The sequence below is a fragment of the Chiloscyllium plagiosum genome, unplaced genomic scaffold, assembly GCF_037043375.1.
Source record: "Chiloscyllium plagiosum isolate Xiang-an unplaced genomic scaffold, Cpla_swu_hap1 HiC_scaffold_45, whole genome shotgun sequence".
In the NCBI taxonomy this organism is placed as follows: Eukaryota; Metazoa; Chordata; class Chondrichthyes; order Orectolobiformes; family Hemiscylliidae; genus Chiloscyllium; species Chiloscyllium plagiosum.
Window position 1 is genome coordinate 15,651,931 of NW_028270183.1, and position 15,151 is coordinate 15,667,081.

The 15,151-nt window shown below is 45.9% G+C and overlaps 1 protein-coding gene across 2 annotated transcripts in view; it reads left to right on the forward strand.

Moving 5' to 3' along the window:
• Positions 1-285: 285 nt before the first annotated feature.
• Positions 286-15,151, forward strand: part of LOC122552361 (E3 ubiquitin-protein ligase RNF220-like) — a 69,608-nt gene continuing 54,742 nt past the window's right edge. Inside the window, exons 1-2 of one of the 2 annotated variants that reach the window (XM_087983252.1) lie at positions 286-432; positions 4,704-5,261. In XM_087983252.1, the coding sequence (XP_087839378.1) occupies positions 4,733-5,261 (529 nt within the window). In that variant the 5' untranslated portion in view covers positions 286-432; positions 4,704-4,732. The remainder of the gene's footprint in view (positions 433-4,703; positions 5,262-15,151) is intronic. The other variant, XM_087983251.1, reaches the window with a different exon arrangement.

Below are 15,151 nucleotides of genomic sequence, written 5' to 3' on the forward strand. Positions count from 1 at the left end.
GTGAGAATGTGACAGTGAGGAGAGAAAGTGCGTTTGCAACAAGTACAAGCCAGAAAACAAAGGCAAGTAGAATCAAACTCTGCAGCAGAATAAGTGCAGGAGTCAGAGAGGGAGGAAGAATTTGTCTTGCATTTACTGGACAAACAGGGAGAAGAGCAGGCTGCAAGGAGACACTGAACAAAGCAGGGTCCTGTGTGTGTGTGTGTGTGTGTGTGCTGTGTCCACTGCTGTCCAGCTGAGCTGAGGCTGGGATCCAGCTGCTCTGAGGGTGGGCTGGGCTGGGCTGGGGTGAGTCTGTGCTGCTGCTGGCTGCTCTCTCTCTCTCTCTCTGTGCCTTCAGATCCTGCTCAGTGACATCTCCTCAGCACATCCCAGGGAATTAGCAGTTGGAATATAGTCCTGTGGGCTTCAACTTGTGGAAGGAGACTGAAGGTAGAGTGCCTTTGTTGCTTTTATTAACTTTATGAGGTTGGAAACGATATTGAAATGTTATTGAACATTAGTCAGAGGTTCTGTTGTCAACTGAGCTGCAACTAATGTGATATTAAAGAGAGGTGTCTACTGACCAATGGATTAAATTGAAATGATTTGGATAGTGAGAGGGAGGCGAAACTTATAGTAAGTTGTAAATGTGATGGTGCTATTAGTCTCAGGAACATGAATTCAATATTCCTGCAGTGAATACGCTCCTTGTTGATACTGATTGTTTAGTGAAAGTAATGTGTTCTAGCTGATTCACACTATTAGACAGTCCTGACACTGGGCTCCCTCAGTGAAGTATCAGACTGGCTTTGTGAAAATGTTCACATCTTTTCTGACAAATCTAACGACAGAATGAAAACTCATCATTTCAAACCTGGGCTAAGGTTGTGAGGGGGATGATAATGGGATGAGGTTTGTCGCTGATGGTGTTGAGTGATTTAAAGGGACAAACTAGAAGCAATCTGACTGTTTTGGTGCGACACAGAGATGAATTAGTTTAATTCAGATTGTTGTCTGGTTTAACATACTTAACCAAGTCACAGTGACAGGACTGATAGGTGCAAACAGCAGAACCTAACAGCAGATTTGGGAAATAGTCCATTATGTATAGATGAGGGTGGCACAGTAGCTCAGTGGTTAGCACTGCTGCCTCACAGCGCCAGGATCCCAGGTTCGATTCCAGCCTTTGGCGACTGTCTGTGTGGAGTTTGCACATTCTCCCCGTGTCTGTGTGGGTTTCCTCCGGGTGCTCCGGTTTCCTCCCACAGTCCAAAGATGTACAGGTTAAGGTGAATTGGCCATGCTAAATTACCAATAGTGTTAGGTGCATTAGTCAGAGGGAAATGGGGCTGGGTGGGTTACTCTTTGGACGGTTGGTGTGGACTTGTTCCCGCACTGTAGGGAATCTAATCTAATGACAGACTGATTAGCCCAGAAACCTTGAAATAAGTCCCAAATTTCTCCAAAGTGGTGACTACAACCCCATCAGGTGAGCATGCTTAACCCATTTATAGGGAAGCCTTTGTCTTGCTGCTGACCTGGGAGCTCCGATATCTGACAAGATTATAGAGATATTATCAAGTGAATCTGGCGTCAGGTGTATTCCTGTGAGAAAGCCCCGGGTGATAGAAAAAAAAGAGTTTGATAAAACGGTGGGGCATCTTACTCTTGCCATCGCTTTAGAGTCCTTGCCCTCAGGACCACTTGCAGGGTCCTAGTGGATCCACTACGCGGACCTTTCCTGCATGAACTGCCACACTGGAATTTGTCCTCATTGGCTGCGGATCACCACGGAGACAGGCAGCACTAACAATCTGGCAGGGAGCCATCAGGCCGGAGCTGAGGAGTTTTAGGTGATTGGTGGGGGGAAGGGTCATTTCAATCAAGCATAGAACCGGAGGAAGGTGGTCAAAGGCTTGAACTGCCTTCTACAAAACATAGTTGATACTAAATCATTTGACTTTCTATTATCTTATTCATCAAATATATTAAAGGAGTATAGGATTGAAGTGGATATGGAAAGTTATGTTGGACATGAGCCACGATCACACTGAATGGCAGGACAGGCTGGGGTGAAGGGGCTGAATGGCCTCCTTCTGTTCCAATGATTTTGTGTTCTTACCTCCTTGGCACCCTGAATACTAGGGATCCCACACAGCAGAGGAGGTCCAACAGAGAGGGCTCTTGCGGTGCAGTGATAGTGTCCCTACCTCTGAGACAGGAAGCTTGGATTCAAGTCCCACCTTCTCCAAAGGTAATAATGTCTCCCAATTAGTTGATTAAAAATATCTGCAGTATTCATATGGAAGGTGGACATTAAGAACATTTCGATCTTGTATTGGGGAATGAGACTAATCAAAGTTTCAGTGGGGGAGCATTTTGGGAACAGTGATCATAACTCTGCAGGTTTTGAGATAGTTACAGAAATGGGTAAAACTGGTCCTGAGGTGAAAGTGCTAAAATGGCGGAAGGCTAATTACAACAGTATTAGACAGGAGCTGGAAACAATTGGACGAGGGGCAGCAGTTTGAAGGTAAATCCATATCTGACAAATGGGATTCTGTTAAAAGCCAGTTGACATATGGACCAGCATGTTCCCGTGAGGGTAAAAGATAAGGATGGCAAGATTCGGGATGACGAGAAATGTAAGTTTAGTTAAATAGAGAAAGGAAGCATGGGTAAGGTTTAGGAAACAGAAATCTACCCCTCTCTAATCTTACCAGAAAACTTGAGGTGTTTAAAGGAAGCAGAAAAGAAATTTTAAAAATAAATTAAGAGGCGAGAAGGCAGCCATGAAATGTCCTTGGCATGTTGTATTAAGGAGAATCCCGAGGCATTTATATCTATATTGGGAACAAGAGGTAACTAGGGAAGGGGTAGGATCACTCAAGGACAAAAGCAGGGCTTTATGTGTGGAGTTGAAGGAGGTGGCTTAATGAGTACTTTGTGTGGGTTTTCTCCAAAGCGAAAGACACAGATGATGGTAAGATTAGAGAGGGGTTGATTGATACTTTAAGGAGGGCCAACATTAAGCAGGAGGGAGTTTTGGGTGTCTTGAAAAACATTAAGGTTGACAAATCCTCAGGGTCTGATGAGATCGAACCCAGGATACTGATAGAGGCTAGGGTGGAGATTGCTGAGGTTCTGACAAAGATCTTTATGTCCTCTTTAGGTGATCACAAGGGAGGTCCCAGAAGACTGGATAATAGTCAATGATATTCCTTTGTTTAAGACGACAACGGAGACAATCTTGGAAACCACAAGCTGATGAGCTTTATATCAGTGGTTGGAAGGTTATGAGGGAAGATGCTTTGGGACAGGATTTACTTGAACTTGGAACAGAATGGATGGATTAGGGATAGTCTGCATGGCTTCATGAGGGGCAGGTCTTGTCTCACAAATTTGATTGAGCATTTTGAGGAAGTGATGAAGATGATTGATGAGAGTAAGGCAGTGGATGTCTACATGGACTTTTCTAAAGCATTTGACAAAATCCCTCATGATAGGTTGGTCCAGCTGAGCAAATCACATGGAATCCATGGGTGGGTTGGCAAGTTCGATACAGAACTGGCTTGGTCACAGGGTAGTGCAGAGGGTTTTCTGATGGGAGGTCTGTGACCAGTGGTGTTCCACAAGGATTGGTGCTGGAACCTCTGTTACTTGCAGTATATATAAATGATTGGGTTGAAAATGTTGGTGGTCCAATTAGTATGGTTGAATGTGGCATGAAAATTGGTGAAGTTGTGCTGAGTGAGCAAGGTGGTCAAAGGATACTGCAGGATATGGATTCTTTGGAAAGCTGGCAGAGAAATGGCAGATGGAGTTTAATCTGGACAAGTGTGAGGTGATGCATTTTGGGAGGTCAAATACAAGGGAAAGTGTACAGCAAATGGCAGGACCCTTAGGAGCATTTATCTACAGAGGGATCTTGGGGCAAGTCCATAGCTCCCTGATAGAGGCACATAAGTGGATGAGGTGGTACGTAAGGCTCATTACATACTTGCCTTCATCGATCGAGGCATTGAATATAAAACTTAGCAAGTCAGCTGTATAAAATTTAAGTCAGGCCCCATGTAGAGTATTGTGTGAAGTTCTGATCACCACACTATAGGAGGGATGTGCAGGCTTTGGAGAGGGATCAGAAGAGGTTTACCAGGATGTGCCTGGATTGGAGTGGATGAGCTATAAGGAGAGGTTGGACAAACTTGGATTATTTTTGCTCGAGCTTCGAAATCTGAGAGGCGACCTAACAGAATTATATAAAATTATGAGAGACGTGGATAGGGTGGATAGTTGGAGTTTCTCTCCCAGGATGTAAATATCAAATACTAGGGGGCACAGGTTTCAGGTGTGAGGCGAAAAACGTTAAAGGAGGAAAATGCTAACACAGAGGATTGTAGATGTCTGAAACTCACCATCGGGGAGGCGGGAGAAGTAGACACCAAAGCAATACTTAAGAGACATTCAGACAGACACATGAATAGTCAGGGAATAGATAGATACGGATCATATGCAGGCAAATGAGATAAGTTTAGAATGGAATCCTAGTTGGCACAGACCTGATGGGCCAAAGGGCCTGTTCCCTTGCTGTACTGTTCATGTCCCACCTGGGAGCAAACCCTCCAAATAAACAAATACACTGACAGAGGGGATTGACCAACATTCTGGGATAAGAAACAGGGAACTTTGCACAACTGTTAACGCTGGATTATTATTCCCAGGAAATTCCGAGGACTGAGAGGAATCCAAGATGGAAAACTCACCCGGGCTGCTGAACTCATTAACGCCCCCAACGTTGATGGTGCTGGCATCTACGACAGAAAGTACCAGAGGTACCACCACACTCTGCCAGCAGCCCCGAACCTTCACGGTGCCAGTCACCATGGAGAAAGCCCAGGTTCCTTTCCTGGGCCCCACCTACACGTTGGCACCCATGTATCATCAAGCTGAACGGTCTAACGTAGAGTACCCGGTCCCGCTCCTCCACCTGCACCCGCAGTTTGGCATGCTGGGATATGGCACCATTCAGTCCTTCTCACCTTTTCAGGAGATGGAGCGTTATCGGCCTGCCTACCTCACCTCAAAGAGACTGAAGCAGCCTCCGAGCGTGGAGCCTCCACAAATCAGGTACCTCGCCTCAGACCGAGACTTCAAAAAATACCAGGCTGACCTTTCCAGCGGTTCCCTGGCAACTACAAAACGTGAGCCAGCCAGAGGACCAGGGAGCACCTCCAGCTCTCACGTTCTGTGGAAGAACCCCCAGCAAGGTAGCAATAAAAGTAAGCAACAAGTATTCACTGCTTTATTTGTAATTTGGTTCTAAGAAAATGGTACTGTCAAGGAATCGAGGGTTAGAATTGGAGCTGGGGATACTGTACCCCATTCATGATGAGGTGGGGCTGAAGAAAATTTCATTTTTTAATGCAAAAATATACTTTATTCATTTAAAAAAAGGAAATCTTTATGTAATACATAGTTGTGAAAGCAGTTCAGATCTATATAGTTTTTAGTTATAGAGAAGAAAGCAAATACTGGCATTTGACTTTCTCGATAGTTACAACTGATCTAATTAATTGTGCTAGGTACAAGGAACTATCTACCTGTACCTGAGGCACTGGGAGGATCTGGTAAATGAACGGACCCCCATTTAACCTTCAGCAGGAAGACCTCAGATGGTGATCTTTCCCCACTGTGCCTTGACTTGAGTGCATCCCTCAGCATGTAGTCCTGGCCCTTGGAGTCTGCCAGACTGCAGCATCTGATTGGAGGTCAAGACTGGAAGACCAACAAGGTTTCGGGCAGACCAAAGAGCATCTTTCACCTCCAGGCACGGTCGATGTTTGTCTGGGTGGGCGTCCCGGGGAACAGATCGTAGGGTGTGGGGGAAATGTTCAATTTCACACATGCCACAGTCCTTTTGCAATGTACCTCCCCACTGAACCGCTCCCCCTCCATTCCCCACCTTAGCTGACTGGGTTAGATTGACTGAGCTGAAATGAAGATTGCTATTTTGGAGGCAATCCTCTGCTGGCTTCCATCTTGGCGAAGATCTATCCCTCCCCACCCTACCCTGAACAAAGAAGGGAACCTGAACCTTCTTTGTGAGGACAATCGTCATTTGCCGATGGGTCATAGTGACACGGTAGAAACCCACCAGAGTGCACCAGTGAGGCAGGAGGTAATGAGATGAAGCGTTCAGGAAGAGTTGACCACTTCAGGAATGTGAGCACTTCATGAGTAATACGGAGGGAGTGCTGCACTGTCAGAGGGGACCTTAAACCAGGGATCCTCACCGGTGGACACTGAAGATCCAACTGCACTGTTTGAAAAACACCTAGAGTCTCTCTGAAGTTCTTTGGACAAAACCTGGAGTTCTTGTCCTTCAACCAACATCACGAAATCATGTCATCTGGCCAATGAATCGACTTGGCTGGGTGTGCAAGCTTGCTCTGCACAGCTCAGCAGCTCTGTTACCGACGTCACAATGGTGATTACACTTCAGAAATATTCGATTAATTATTAAGGGAACACCCTGGGGTTGTGATAGAATCATAGAGGTATACAGCACGAAAACAGACCATCCGGTCCGACCCGTCCATGCCGACCAGATATCCCAACCCAATCTAGTCCCACCTGCCAGCACCCGGCCCGTATCCCTCCAAACCCTTCCTATTCAGATGCCTTTTTAAATGTTGTAATTGTTGAGAATGTGTTGCTAGAAAAACACAGCATCCGAACAGCAGGAAAATCGACATTTTGGGCCAAAGCCCTCCATCAGGAATGAGAATTAGCAATACTGTAATTGTACCAGCCTCCATCACTTCCTCTGGCAGCTCATTCCATACACGTACCACCCTCTGTGTGAAAAAGTTGCCCCTCAGGGTCTTTTTAAATCTTTCCCCTCTCACCTTAATGATGCTATATAAATGTAAGATCGCTTTCTTTACCTCTTTACTTGCTGGCACCCAGGGATGTGTTGAAATTAGTTACCTGAATGTTAATCTTCATCTGGGTTGTTTTTCAATCGGATTTGTTGATATTTCTACGTATTTATACAAATTTATATGTATATTTCCACTGCTTTTGTGAAAGAGAAAGGATTTTATAAGGTTTGCGTAGTCAGTCTAGACTTCCTGTTTGATTTTTCCTCACAACTTTGAGGTTTTGAAACCAGGGACTGAAGGGCTGGGATCTCACTGCAATGAAAGAGTTAAGAAATATTCATGGCAGTGACAGAAAGGAGACTCTGAGCCTCATCCCTGTGTCAGACCTACAGGCGAGCTCCTCATCATTGAAATTCTTTTGTCCCGTCCAGATCGGACACGGATTGTGTTAAAGTGTGAAATGAGGCCCCGTTTTGTTGGGGGTGGGTTGTTCTCATGTAAGTCTGTGATGTTGTTAATTGGCGGTGAGAGCAGAGACTGACTGGGTTCCTGTCGCTCTGTGGGTCGCCTTTCAGGGTGTAGGCTTTGTATCGAAGGGCTGGGCCCATGCGGATGGTTGCTGTCAAAGGTGGGCCCACTCTTAGGCTGCTGGTGCGACTTGTCCGATTTTCAGACCCCATATTCTCCATCTTGAGATCACAAACTCTCGGCCGTGAAGTTAACTTTGCACCTGATGTCTCTTCAATTGAAGTCCATGATATTCCAGAGATCAGTGAGGTGATTTAGTAACGCTAAATCACTTTTTAAAAAAAAAATTCAGTTGTAGGATTGGTCTGTCAGAGGTAAAGTAATTTGCAGTTTACTCACAGGTAGGAGCCAGTGAAGTGCTGTTTTTATAGATATTTGAATACGCTGTCTGATAAAGGGAGCGCCAGGTTTTAATGGACAATCCAGTTTATTAGAAGTGGCCCCTTTTAGTTTCCTGTTGTCAGAGGAAAATGCCCAATCATAGAATTCCCACAATGTGGAAGCAGGCCATTCAGCCCATCGAGTCCACACCAACCCTCTGAAGACCATCTCACACCCTACCCCTGTAACCTTGCATTTCCCATGGCCACTGCATTTAACCTGCACATCCCTGGATGCTACAGGCAATTGAGCATGGCCCTGTAAGTCCCATGAGCAACCCACCCTAACCTGCACATCATCGTACACAGAGGAAACGCACACAGACACAGAGAGAAGGTGCAAACTCCACACAGACAGTTGCCTGAGGCTGGAATCGAAGCCAGGCTCCTAACCACTGAGCCACCGTGCTGTCCAAGGGGGTCAGTAAGTGTCAGAAGAGCTGGGTTCAAGTCCCACCTGCTCCAGAGGTGTGGGCAGATTAATGAAAAAGACCTCTCCCTGATTGTGATTGGAATCAGCATTGATGGTGATGGACAGATATCGATTGCGATCAGATCGAAAATAAGAACCTAAGTGAGGTGAAGGGACAAAGGGAATGCAAATACATAATTTAGTACAATTTAGACATTGAGGGTGCTTTGAGTTTGGCCAGTCAGGGATGATGCGTCAAGAGTGTGGCGCTGGAAAAGCAGAGCAGGTCAGGCAGCATCCAAGGAGCAGGAAAATCGACGTTTCAGGCAGCCTGCTCCTCGGATGCTGCCTGACCTGCTGTGCTTTTCTAGCGCCATACTCGCGACTCTGATCTCCAGCATCTGCAGCCCCTCACTTCCCCTCAGGGGTATGATGTCATCATCAGGGATATGATGTCATCCGCTTTCCATCAAGATGGCAGTGGGAATGTGAACAGCTGTGGTGGGGGCTGGGGGAGGGGGTGCACGGGAGGGAAATGTAGCTGTTCAACTGAACATTTGAAAACTGAAATCCATAGGCATTTATTCAGTAAGCGTAAGATAAGGAGGATTCCCCTGGATGTTACCTGAGCTAGAACAGTTTTGCAATGAAGAGAGGCTGGATAAGCTCAGGTTGTTTTCATAGAATCCCTACTGTGTGGAAATAGGCCCTTCGGCCCAACAAGTCCACACTGGCCGTCTGAAGATTATCCCACCCAGACCCACTCCCCTACCCTATGTCTCTACATTTACCCCTGACTAATGCACCTAATCTACACATCCCTGAACACTATGGACAATTTAGCATGGCCAATCCACCCTAACTTGCACATTTTTGGACTGTGGGAGGAAATCAGAGCACCCGGGGGAAATCCTCACAGACACGGGGAGAATGTGCAAACTTCACGCAAACATTCGCCCGAGATTGGGATCAAACCTGGGTCCCTGGCACTGTGAGGCAGCAGTGCTAACCATTGAGCCACCGTGTTACCCCTTTAGAGTAGAAAAGGCCGAAAGATTTGGAGGTGACACAAAGATAGATGAAGGGACAGTTAGTGAGGAGGAAGCAGGCAGGCTGCAGAAGGTCTTGGGCAGGCTAGGAGAGTGGGCAAGGAGATAACAGTTGGAATACAATGTGGGAAAGTGTGAGGTTATGCACTTTGGCAGGAAGAATACAGGTATAGACTATTTACTAAATGGGGAAAGGCTTCAGAAATCTGAAGCACAAAAGGACTTAGAGTTCCTAGTTCAGGATTCTGTGAAGGTTAACACGTAGGTTCAGTTGGAGGTTAAGAAGGCCAATACAATGTTAACATTCCTTTCAAGAGGACTACAATATATGAGCAAAGATGTACCGCCGAGGCTCTGGCCAGACTGCAATTGGAAAATTGTGAACAGTTTTGGGCCCCGTGTCTAAGGAAGGATAAGCTGGCAATGGAAGGATCCAGAAGAGGTTTACAAGAAAGATCCTGAGGGTGAAGGGCTTCTCACATGAGGAGAGGTTGAGGACTCTGGGTCTTTACTCGATGGAGTTTAGAAGAATGGGGGTGGGGGGGGGGGGGGGGAGGTCTGTTGGAAACGTATAGAATACTGAGAGGCCTGGATAGTTTGGAAGGGGAGAAAGCTTTTCCACTCGTAGAAGTGACCAGGACCCGAGGGCACAGCCTCAGAGTGAAGGGACGACCCTTTAGAACTGAGCTGAGGAGGAATTTCTTCAGCCCAGAGGGTGGTGACTGTGGGACTCATTGCCGCAGAGAGCTGTGGAGGCCAAGTCACTGAGTGTGCTTGAGACAGAATTGATAGGCCCTTGATTAGTAAGGGGCTGAAGGGTTACAGGGAGAAGGCAGGGGAAAGTGGTTGAGAAACATATGAGCCATGATTGAGTGGCGGAGCACATTGGATGGGCTGAATAGCTTGATTTTGCTCCTATATCTTATGGTCTTATGGTATGAGGGCCCTGATTGAGGTGTATGAGATTATGTGGGGTGTGGACAGGGTGGTGGGAAACAGCTGTTGCCCTTAGTTGAAGGGTCGTTAACAACAGGGCATAATTGTACGGTGACATTTGAGAGGAGATTTGAGGAAAAACAATTTTTCACTGCCTGGGGGAGTAGTTGAGGTGGGTAATTCTCACTTAGGGAAGGCGCTGACCTGGTGGTTTTATCACTGGTCTGTTCATCCAGAGGTTCGGATCCAGCCACGGCAGATGGTGGAACTTGAAGTCAGTAAAGAATCTGGAATTCAGAGTCTGATGATGACCGTGAATCCATTGTCAATTGTCGAAAAAAACCCCATGGGTCTCACTAATGTCCTTTCGGGAAGGAACCGGCCATCCTTACTTGATCTGGGCTCCACGGGACTCCAGACTCACAGCAGGGAGGGATCCGTGTTTAAATCCTGGGCCTAGCCAGTTAGGCCCTCACTCCGTGAATGAAATACTTGAGTGAGGACTGGAAATTCTATAAATTTCAAAGCTTTGGGCCAAGTGCTGGAAAGTGGGACTAGTATAGGTTCAGAGCTGAAAATGTGTTGCTGGAAAAGCGCAGCAGGTCAGGCAGCATCCAGGGAACAGGAGAATCGACGTTTCGGGCATAAGCCCTTCTTCAGGCTTATGCCCGAAATGTCGATTCTCCTGTTCCCTGGATGCTGCCTGACCTGCTGCGCTTTTCCAGCAACACATTTTCAGCTCTGATCTCCAGCATCTGCAGACCTCACTTTCTCCTCCTAGTATAGGTTCAGGCCCAATGGGCTGAAGGGCCTTTTCTGTCCTACGATTCTAAGAGGGTGATGAAGTGAAGGTGGGTAGATGGAGATAGGGTACAGATTGATTGTGACCTAATGGGTCAGGCAGGCACTCCTGAAGGACTGAGCGGCCTCTCTCTGTTCCTGCATACCATGTGACAGTTGGCCACCCAGGCCAGAGTTGCTGAGCAGCACGAGGTAAAGAGCAGGGGTTTGACGTGTTGGAGGTCAGTATGAGCAGCAGGATTCCTCATATTGCTGCTGTCAGCCCTGGCTCCAGCCACTTTCACACCCTCTTTGTCCTTCTGTTTGTGCATTTTCTTTCTCTGATGGGAATAAAGGCTGGTGCTGAGAGACGAGCGGGTGGGGGAGGTGCATTGTAATGGCCACCTGGTAGCAGGGTGGGCCGGATGATAGGGAGGAGATGAGCTGTTCATGGTAAAATGCGTGTTGATTATTTTAATGCCTTACTCTGTTCCTGATTGATATTTTGATTCTTCCCTAAATAGCGTTGGATCCTTTTGTTCTTGGATCACTGGGTGGTTTTTCATTCACCCATACGCACATTGGCTCCCATCATTTTCACCTTCACTTGTCCTGAAACAGGTCAATTTTTAGCATCAATCTTGAGAGGTGGGAGGGATCCGTGTTTAAATTTTGTATTCCCATCTAAAGGGGCTTCACACAATTAAAACAATGGAGTCTCACAGTCAACTGATAAGCCACAAACAAAAGTACGTCCTCACAAATCCTTCGGATGTGCACATTTGTTGGCTAGTTTCTAATTATGCATGTCGGGCATTTAAAAAAAAATTGTTATCCTAAAAAGACTTTCATGCCTTGAATTGATTTGCTTCTTAATTGTCTTACACCAATTAGTGAAGAACACGAAATGTTAAAGGTCAGGGGCAAACAGTTTATTGTAACTCTTGTTAGAGCTCTAACGCTCCCATTGGCTATTTGACTGAGATAACAAATTACATTTCTAAAATGCCTTTGTTCCAGAGACTATTGGATTATTTTTGTTATCACTTTGTCAGTCATTTGAGGTACAGCGTTGTGTAAAATACAATTGCTCTTAACCTCAGGTGTTTAATGTTTTAAAAAATGCAGCTTGGTCAGACCTCTCTCTACTCTTTCCTGAGTTAGAATCCTCCTACACCATAGCGTAAAATGCCCTTCGAAAAGTGCTATAAAGTGCTTTGGGACGTAGAGTCGTGAGTCATAGAGAATTACAGCATGGAAACAGACCATTCGGTCCAAACCGTCCATGCCGACCAGATATCCCAACCCAATCTAGTCCCACCTGCCAGCACCCAGCCCATATCCCTCCAAACCCTTCCTATTCATATACCCATCCAAATGCCTTTTAAATGTTGTAATTGTACCGGCCTCCACCACTTCCTCTGGCAGCTCATTCCATACACATACCACCCTCTGTGTGAAAACGTTGCTCCTTAAGTCTCTTTTATATCTTTCCCCTCTCACCCTAAACCTATGCCCTCTAGTTCTGGACTCCCTGACCCCAGGGAAAAGACCTTGTCTATTTATCCTATCCATGCCCCTCATGATTTTATAAACCTCTATAAGGTCACCCCTCAGCCTCCGATGCTCCAGGGAAAACAGCCCCAGCCTGTTCAACCTCTCCCTATAGCTCAAACCCTCCAACCCTGGCAACATCTTTGTAAATCTTTTCTGAACCCTTTCAAGTTTCACAACATCTTTCCGATAGGAAGGAGACACAATATTCCAACAGTGGCCTAGCCAATGTCCTGTACAGCTGCAACATGACCTCCCAACTCCTGTACTCAATACTCTGACCAATAAAGGAAAGCATACCAAAGCATGTGACAATAAAATCTAAATCTCAAAGGCAATTAAGGATGACAGTTAAGTGCTGTTGCCTGAGGTCACCATGTTTCCCGAAACGTCGATTCACCTGCTCCTTGGATGCTGCCTGACCTGCTGCGCTTTTCCAGCAACACATTTTCAGCTCAGTCACCATGTCTCAGGCAAGGGGAGAGGTTGAGAGGAAAGACCTTTATGATAATCTCAGCCAATGTGGGAATTGAACCCACACTGTTCACATTACTCTATATCGTAAACTAGCCATCCAGCCAACTGAGTGAAGCAGTCCCTTTATTTTTCAATGTTGTTGACCTTGATGACTCAAACAGATAGTGGGCAGGTGGGAATTGAACCTAGATCCTCTGGCCTAGAGGTAAGGACACTACCACTGCGCCACAAGAGCCCTGTACATAATGTTGAGCACCTCGTAATTTAACGTTTTCTACTTAAATTTATATCAAAAAAGAATGAAGATCGCAACCAGTAAGGCAGGGAGGTTGAAAGTAGGAGATAATAAACCATGGAACTACAATGTTAAAGTTTGCAGAAGGAAGGGGAAAGAGAGGGAGCAAAGGAATTAAAACAGAAAAGTGCAAAGATGGAGGCGAAGATGGCACCGGGATAGTTAAACTATGTGGGGGGTAGGAACAATCCAGTGTGATTAATCCCAGGGCATACAGAGTACAGGTTTAACATGTCTCTAAGCAGAAGTCAATGATCTGTGACTAATTGAGGCCATTCAAAGGCAAACGGACAATTGAAAGAGGTTCTGGTGGCTTATTGAAGGCAATCCTTTCAAATAGTCGTTTTTGTAATGCAACCAGCTGTCTTCTCTCTGAACCCTTTTCAAGTCCCTTTCTCTCCTGCAGAGATTCCAGTGGCTTAATAGCAGATGGGTTGATCGATTTTACAAGTCACACAGACCCAATGAAACAGATACTTGCAGGGGTGGAGGTGGGGGCTTTACAGGAATTGTCAAGAATCAGGGCCATTTTTAAAAAAAATTAAAAAAACAGATCCCAGCTGCTTCGGATCGACCCATTGTGAACTTCCTTTTAAATCTGACTTATACCAAATACAACCAAGGGCAGACAATTAACAGCATCGCCACAGAAACAAACAGAAATACGAACCCTCCGTCTCATTTTCTGATGTTGCATTCAGCTGCGGGACCACGGGCTCTCACTGCCTGGTTAGTGCCTGTCAGCAGGCTATGCGACTGTGACAGGCATCGCCATTCAAGGTCCACAGGAGTGGAAACATTGGTCGGATTTTCTGCACATGGCCTGTCTTAAACTTGAGAGGGTGCGGAAAAGATTTACAAGGATGTGGCCCGGGTTGGAGGGTTTGAGCTGCAGGGAGAGGCTGAATAGGCTGGGGCTGTTTTCCCTGGAGCGAGGGAGGCTGACCTGATAGAGGTTTATAAAATCATGAGGGGCATGGATAGGGTAAATAGACAAGTCCAAACATTGAGGGCATAGGTTCACATGAGAGGCGAAAGATTTAAAGGGGACCTAAGGGGCAACGTTTTCAAGCAGACGGTGGTACATGTATGGAATGAGCTGCCAGAGGCTGGTACAATTACAACATTTGGATGGGTATATGAATAGGAAGGGTTTAGAGGGATATGGACTAAATGCTAGCAAACAGGACTAGATTCATTTAAGATATCTGGTCGGCATGGACGAGTTGGACCGAAGGGTCTGTTTCCATGCTGTACCTCTCTATGACTTTACTGAAGCCAGTTGGAATGGGTGAGGGATAACATTTCAGTGAAATCAGAGCAGCAGTGAAAAGTAACATCATTTATTGATGACCAAGTCACAACCATTTCTTGCAAATAAACATTTTGTATTCCTCTAGCGCCTTTCACAATCTCAAAGCATCCCAAAGCAGTTCAAAGTTGAAGTATAGTTGAGATGCAGCCCAACATCTGGAGGCAATCAGTGTTCATAGCAAGATTTCGCCAATGGCAAAGACAGATGTTTATGGGTGAATATTTCCCAGGGAAACACCAAACATGTATACATCAAGTCATTTCCTAAGAGTTCAGAGTGTCTGTTTCTCGAAGTGCAGAAACAGACCTTGGGATATGAAAGTTGCTGATAGCTCTGATATCCCTGACACTGAAATTGTGGTTCAATGTGATCATTTTGATCAATGACCAATATTCCAGCATGGATTGGAAAAGAACAGTCTCCTCATCACTATCTTCACAATGTCCTGGTCTGTCTGTGTCACCATCCAACAGAAGAAGTGTTGGTAATTGGAACTGCCTAGTCTGCTTGGATTTTCATAGAATCCCTACAGCGTGGAAACAGGCCATTTGGCCCAACA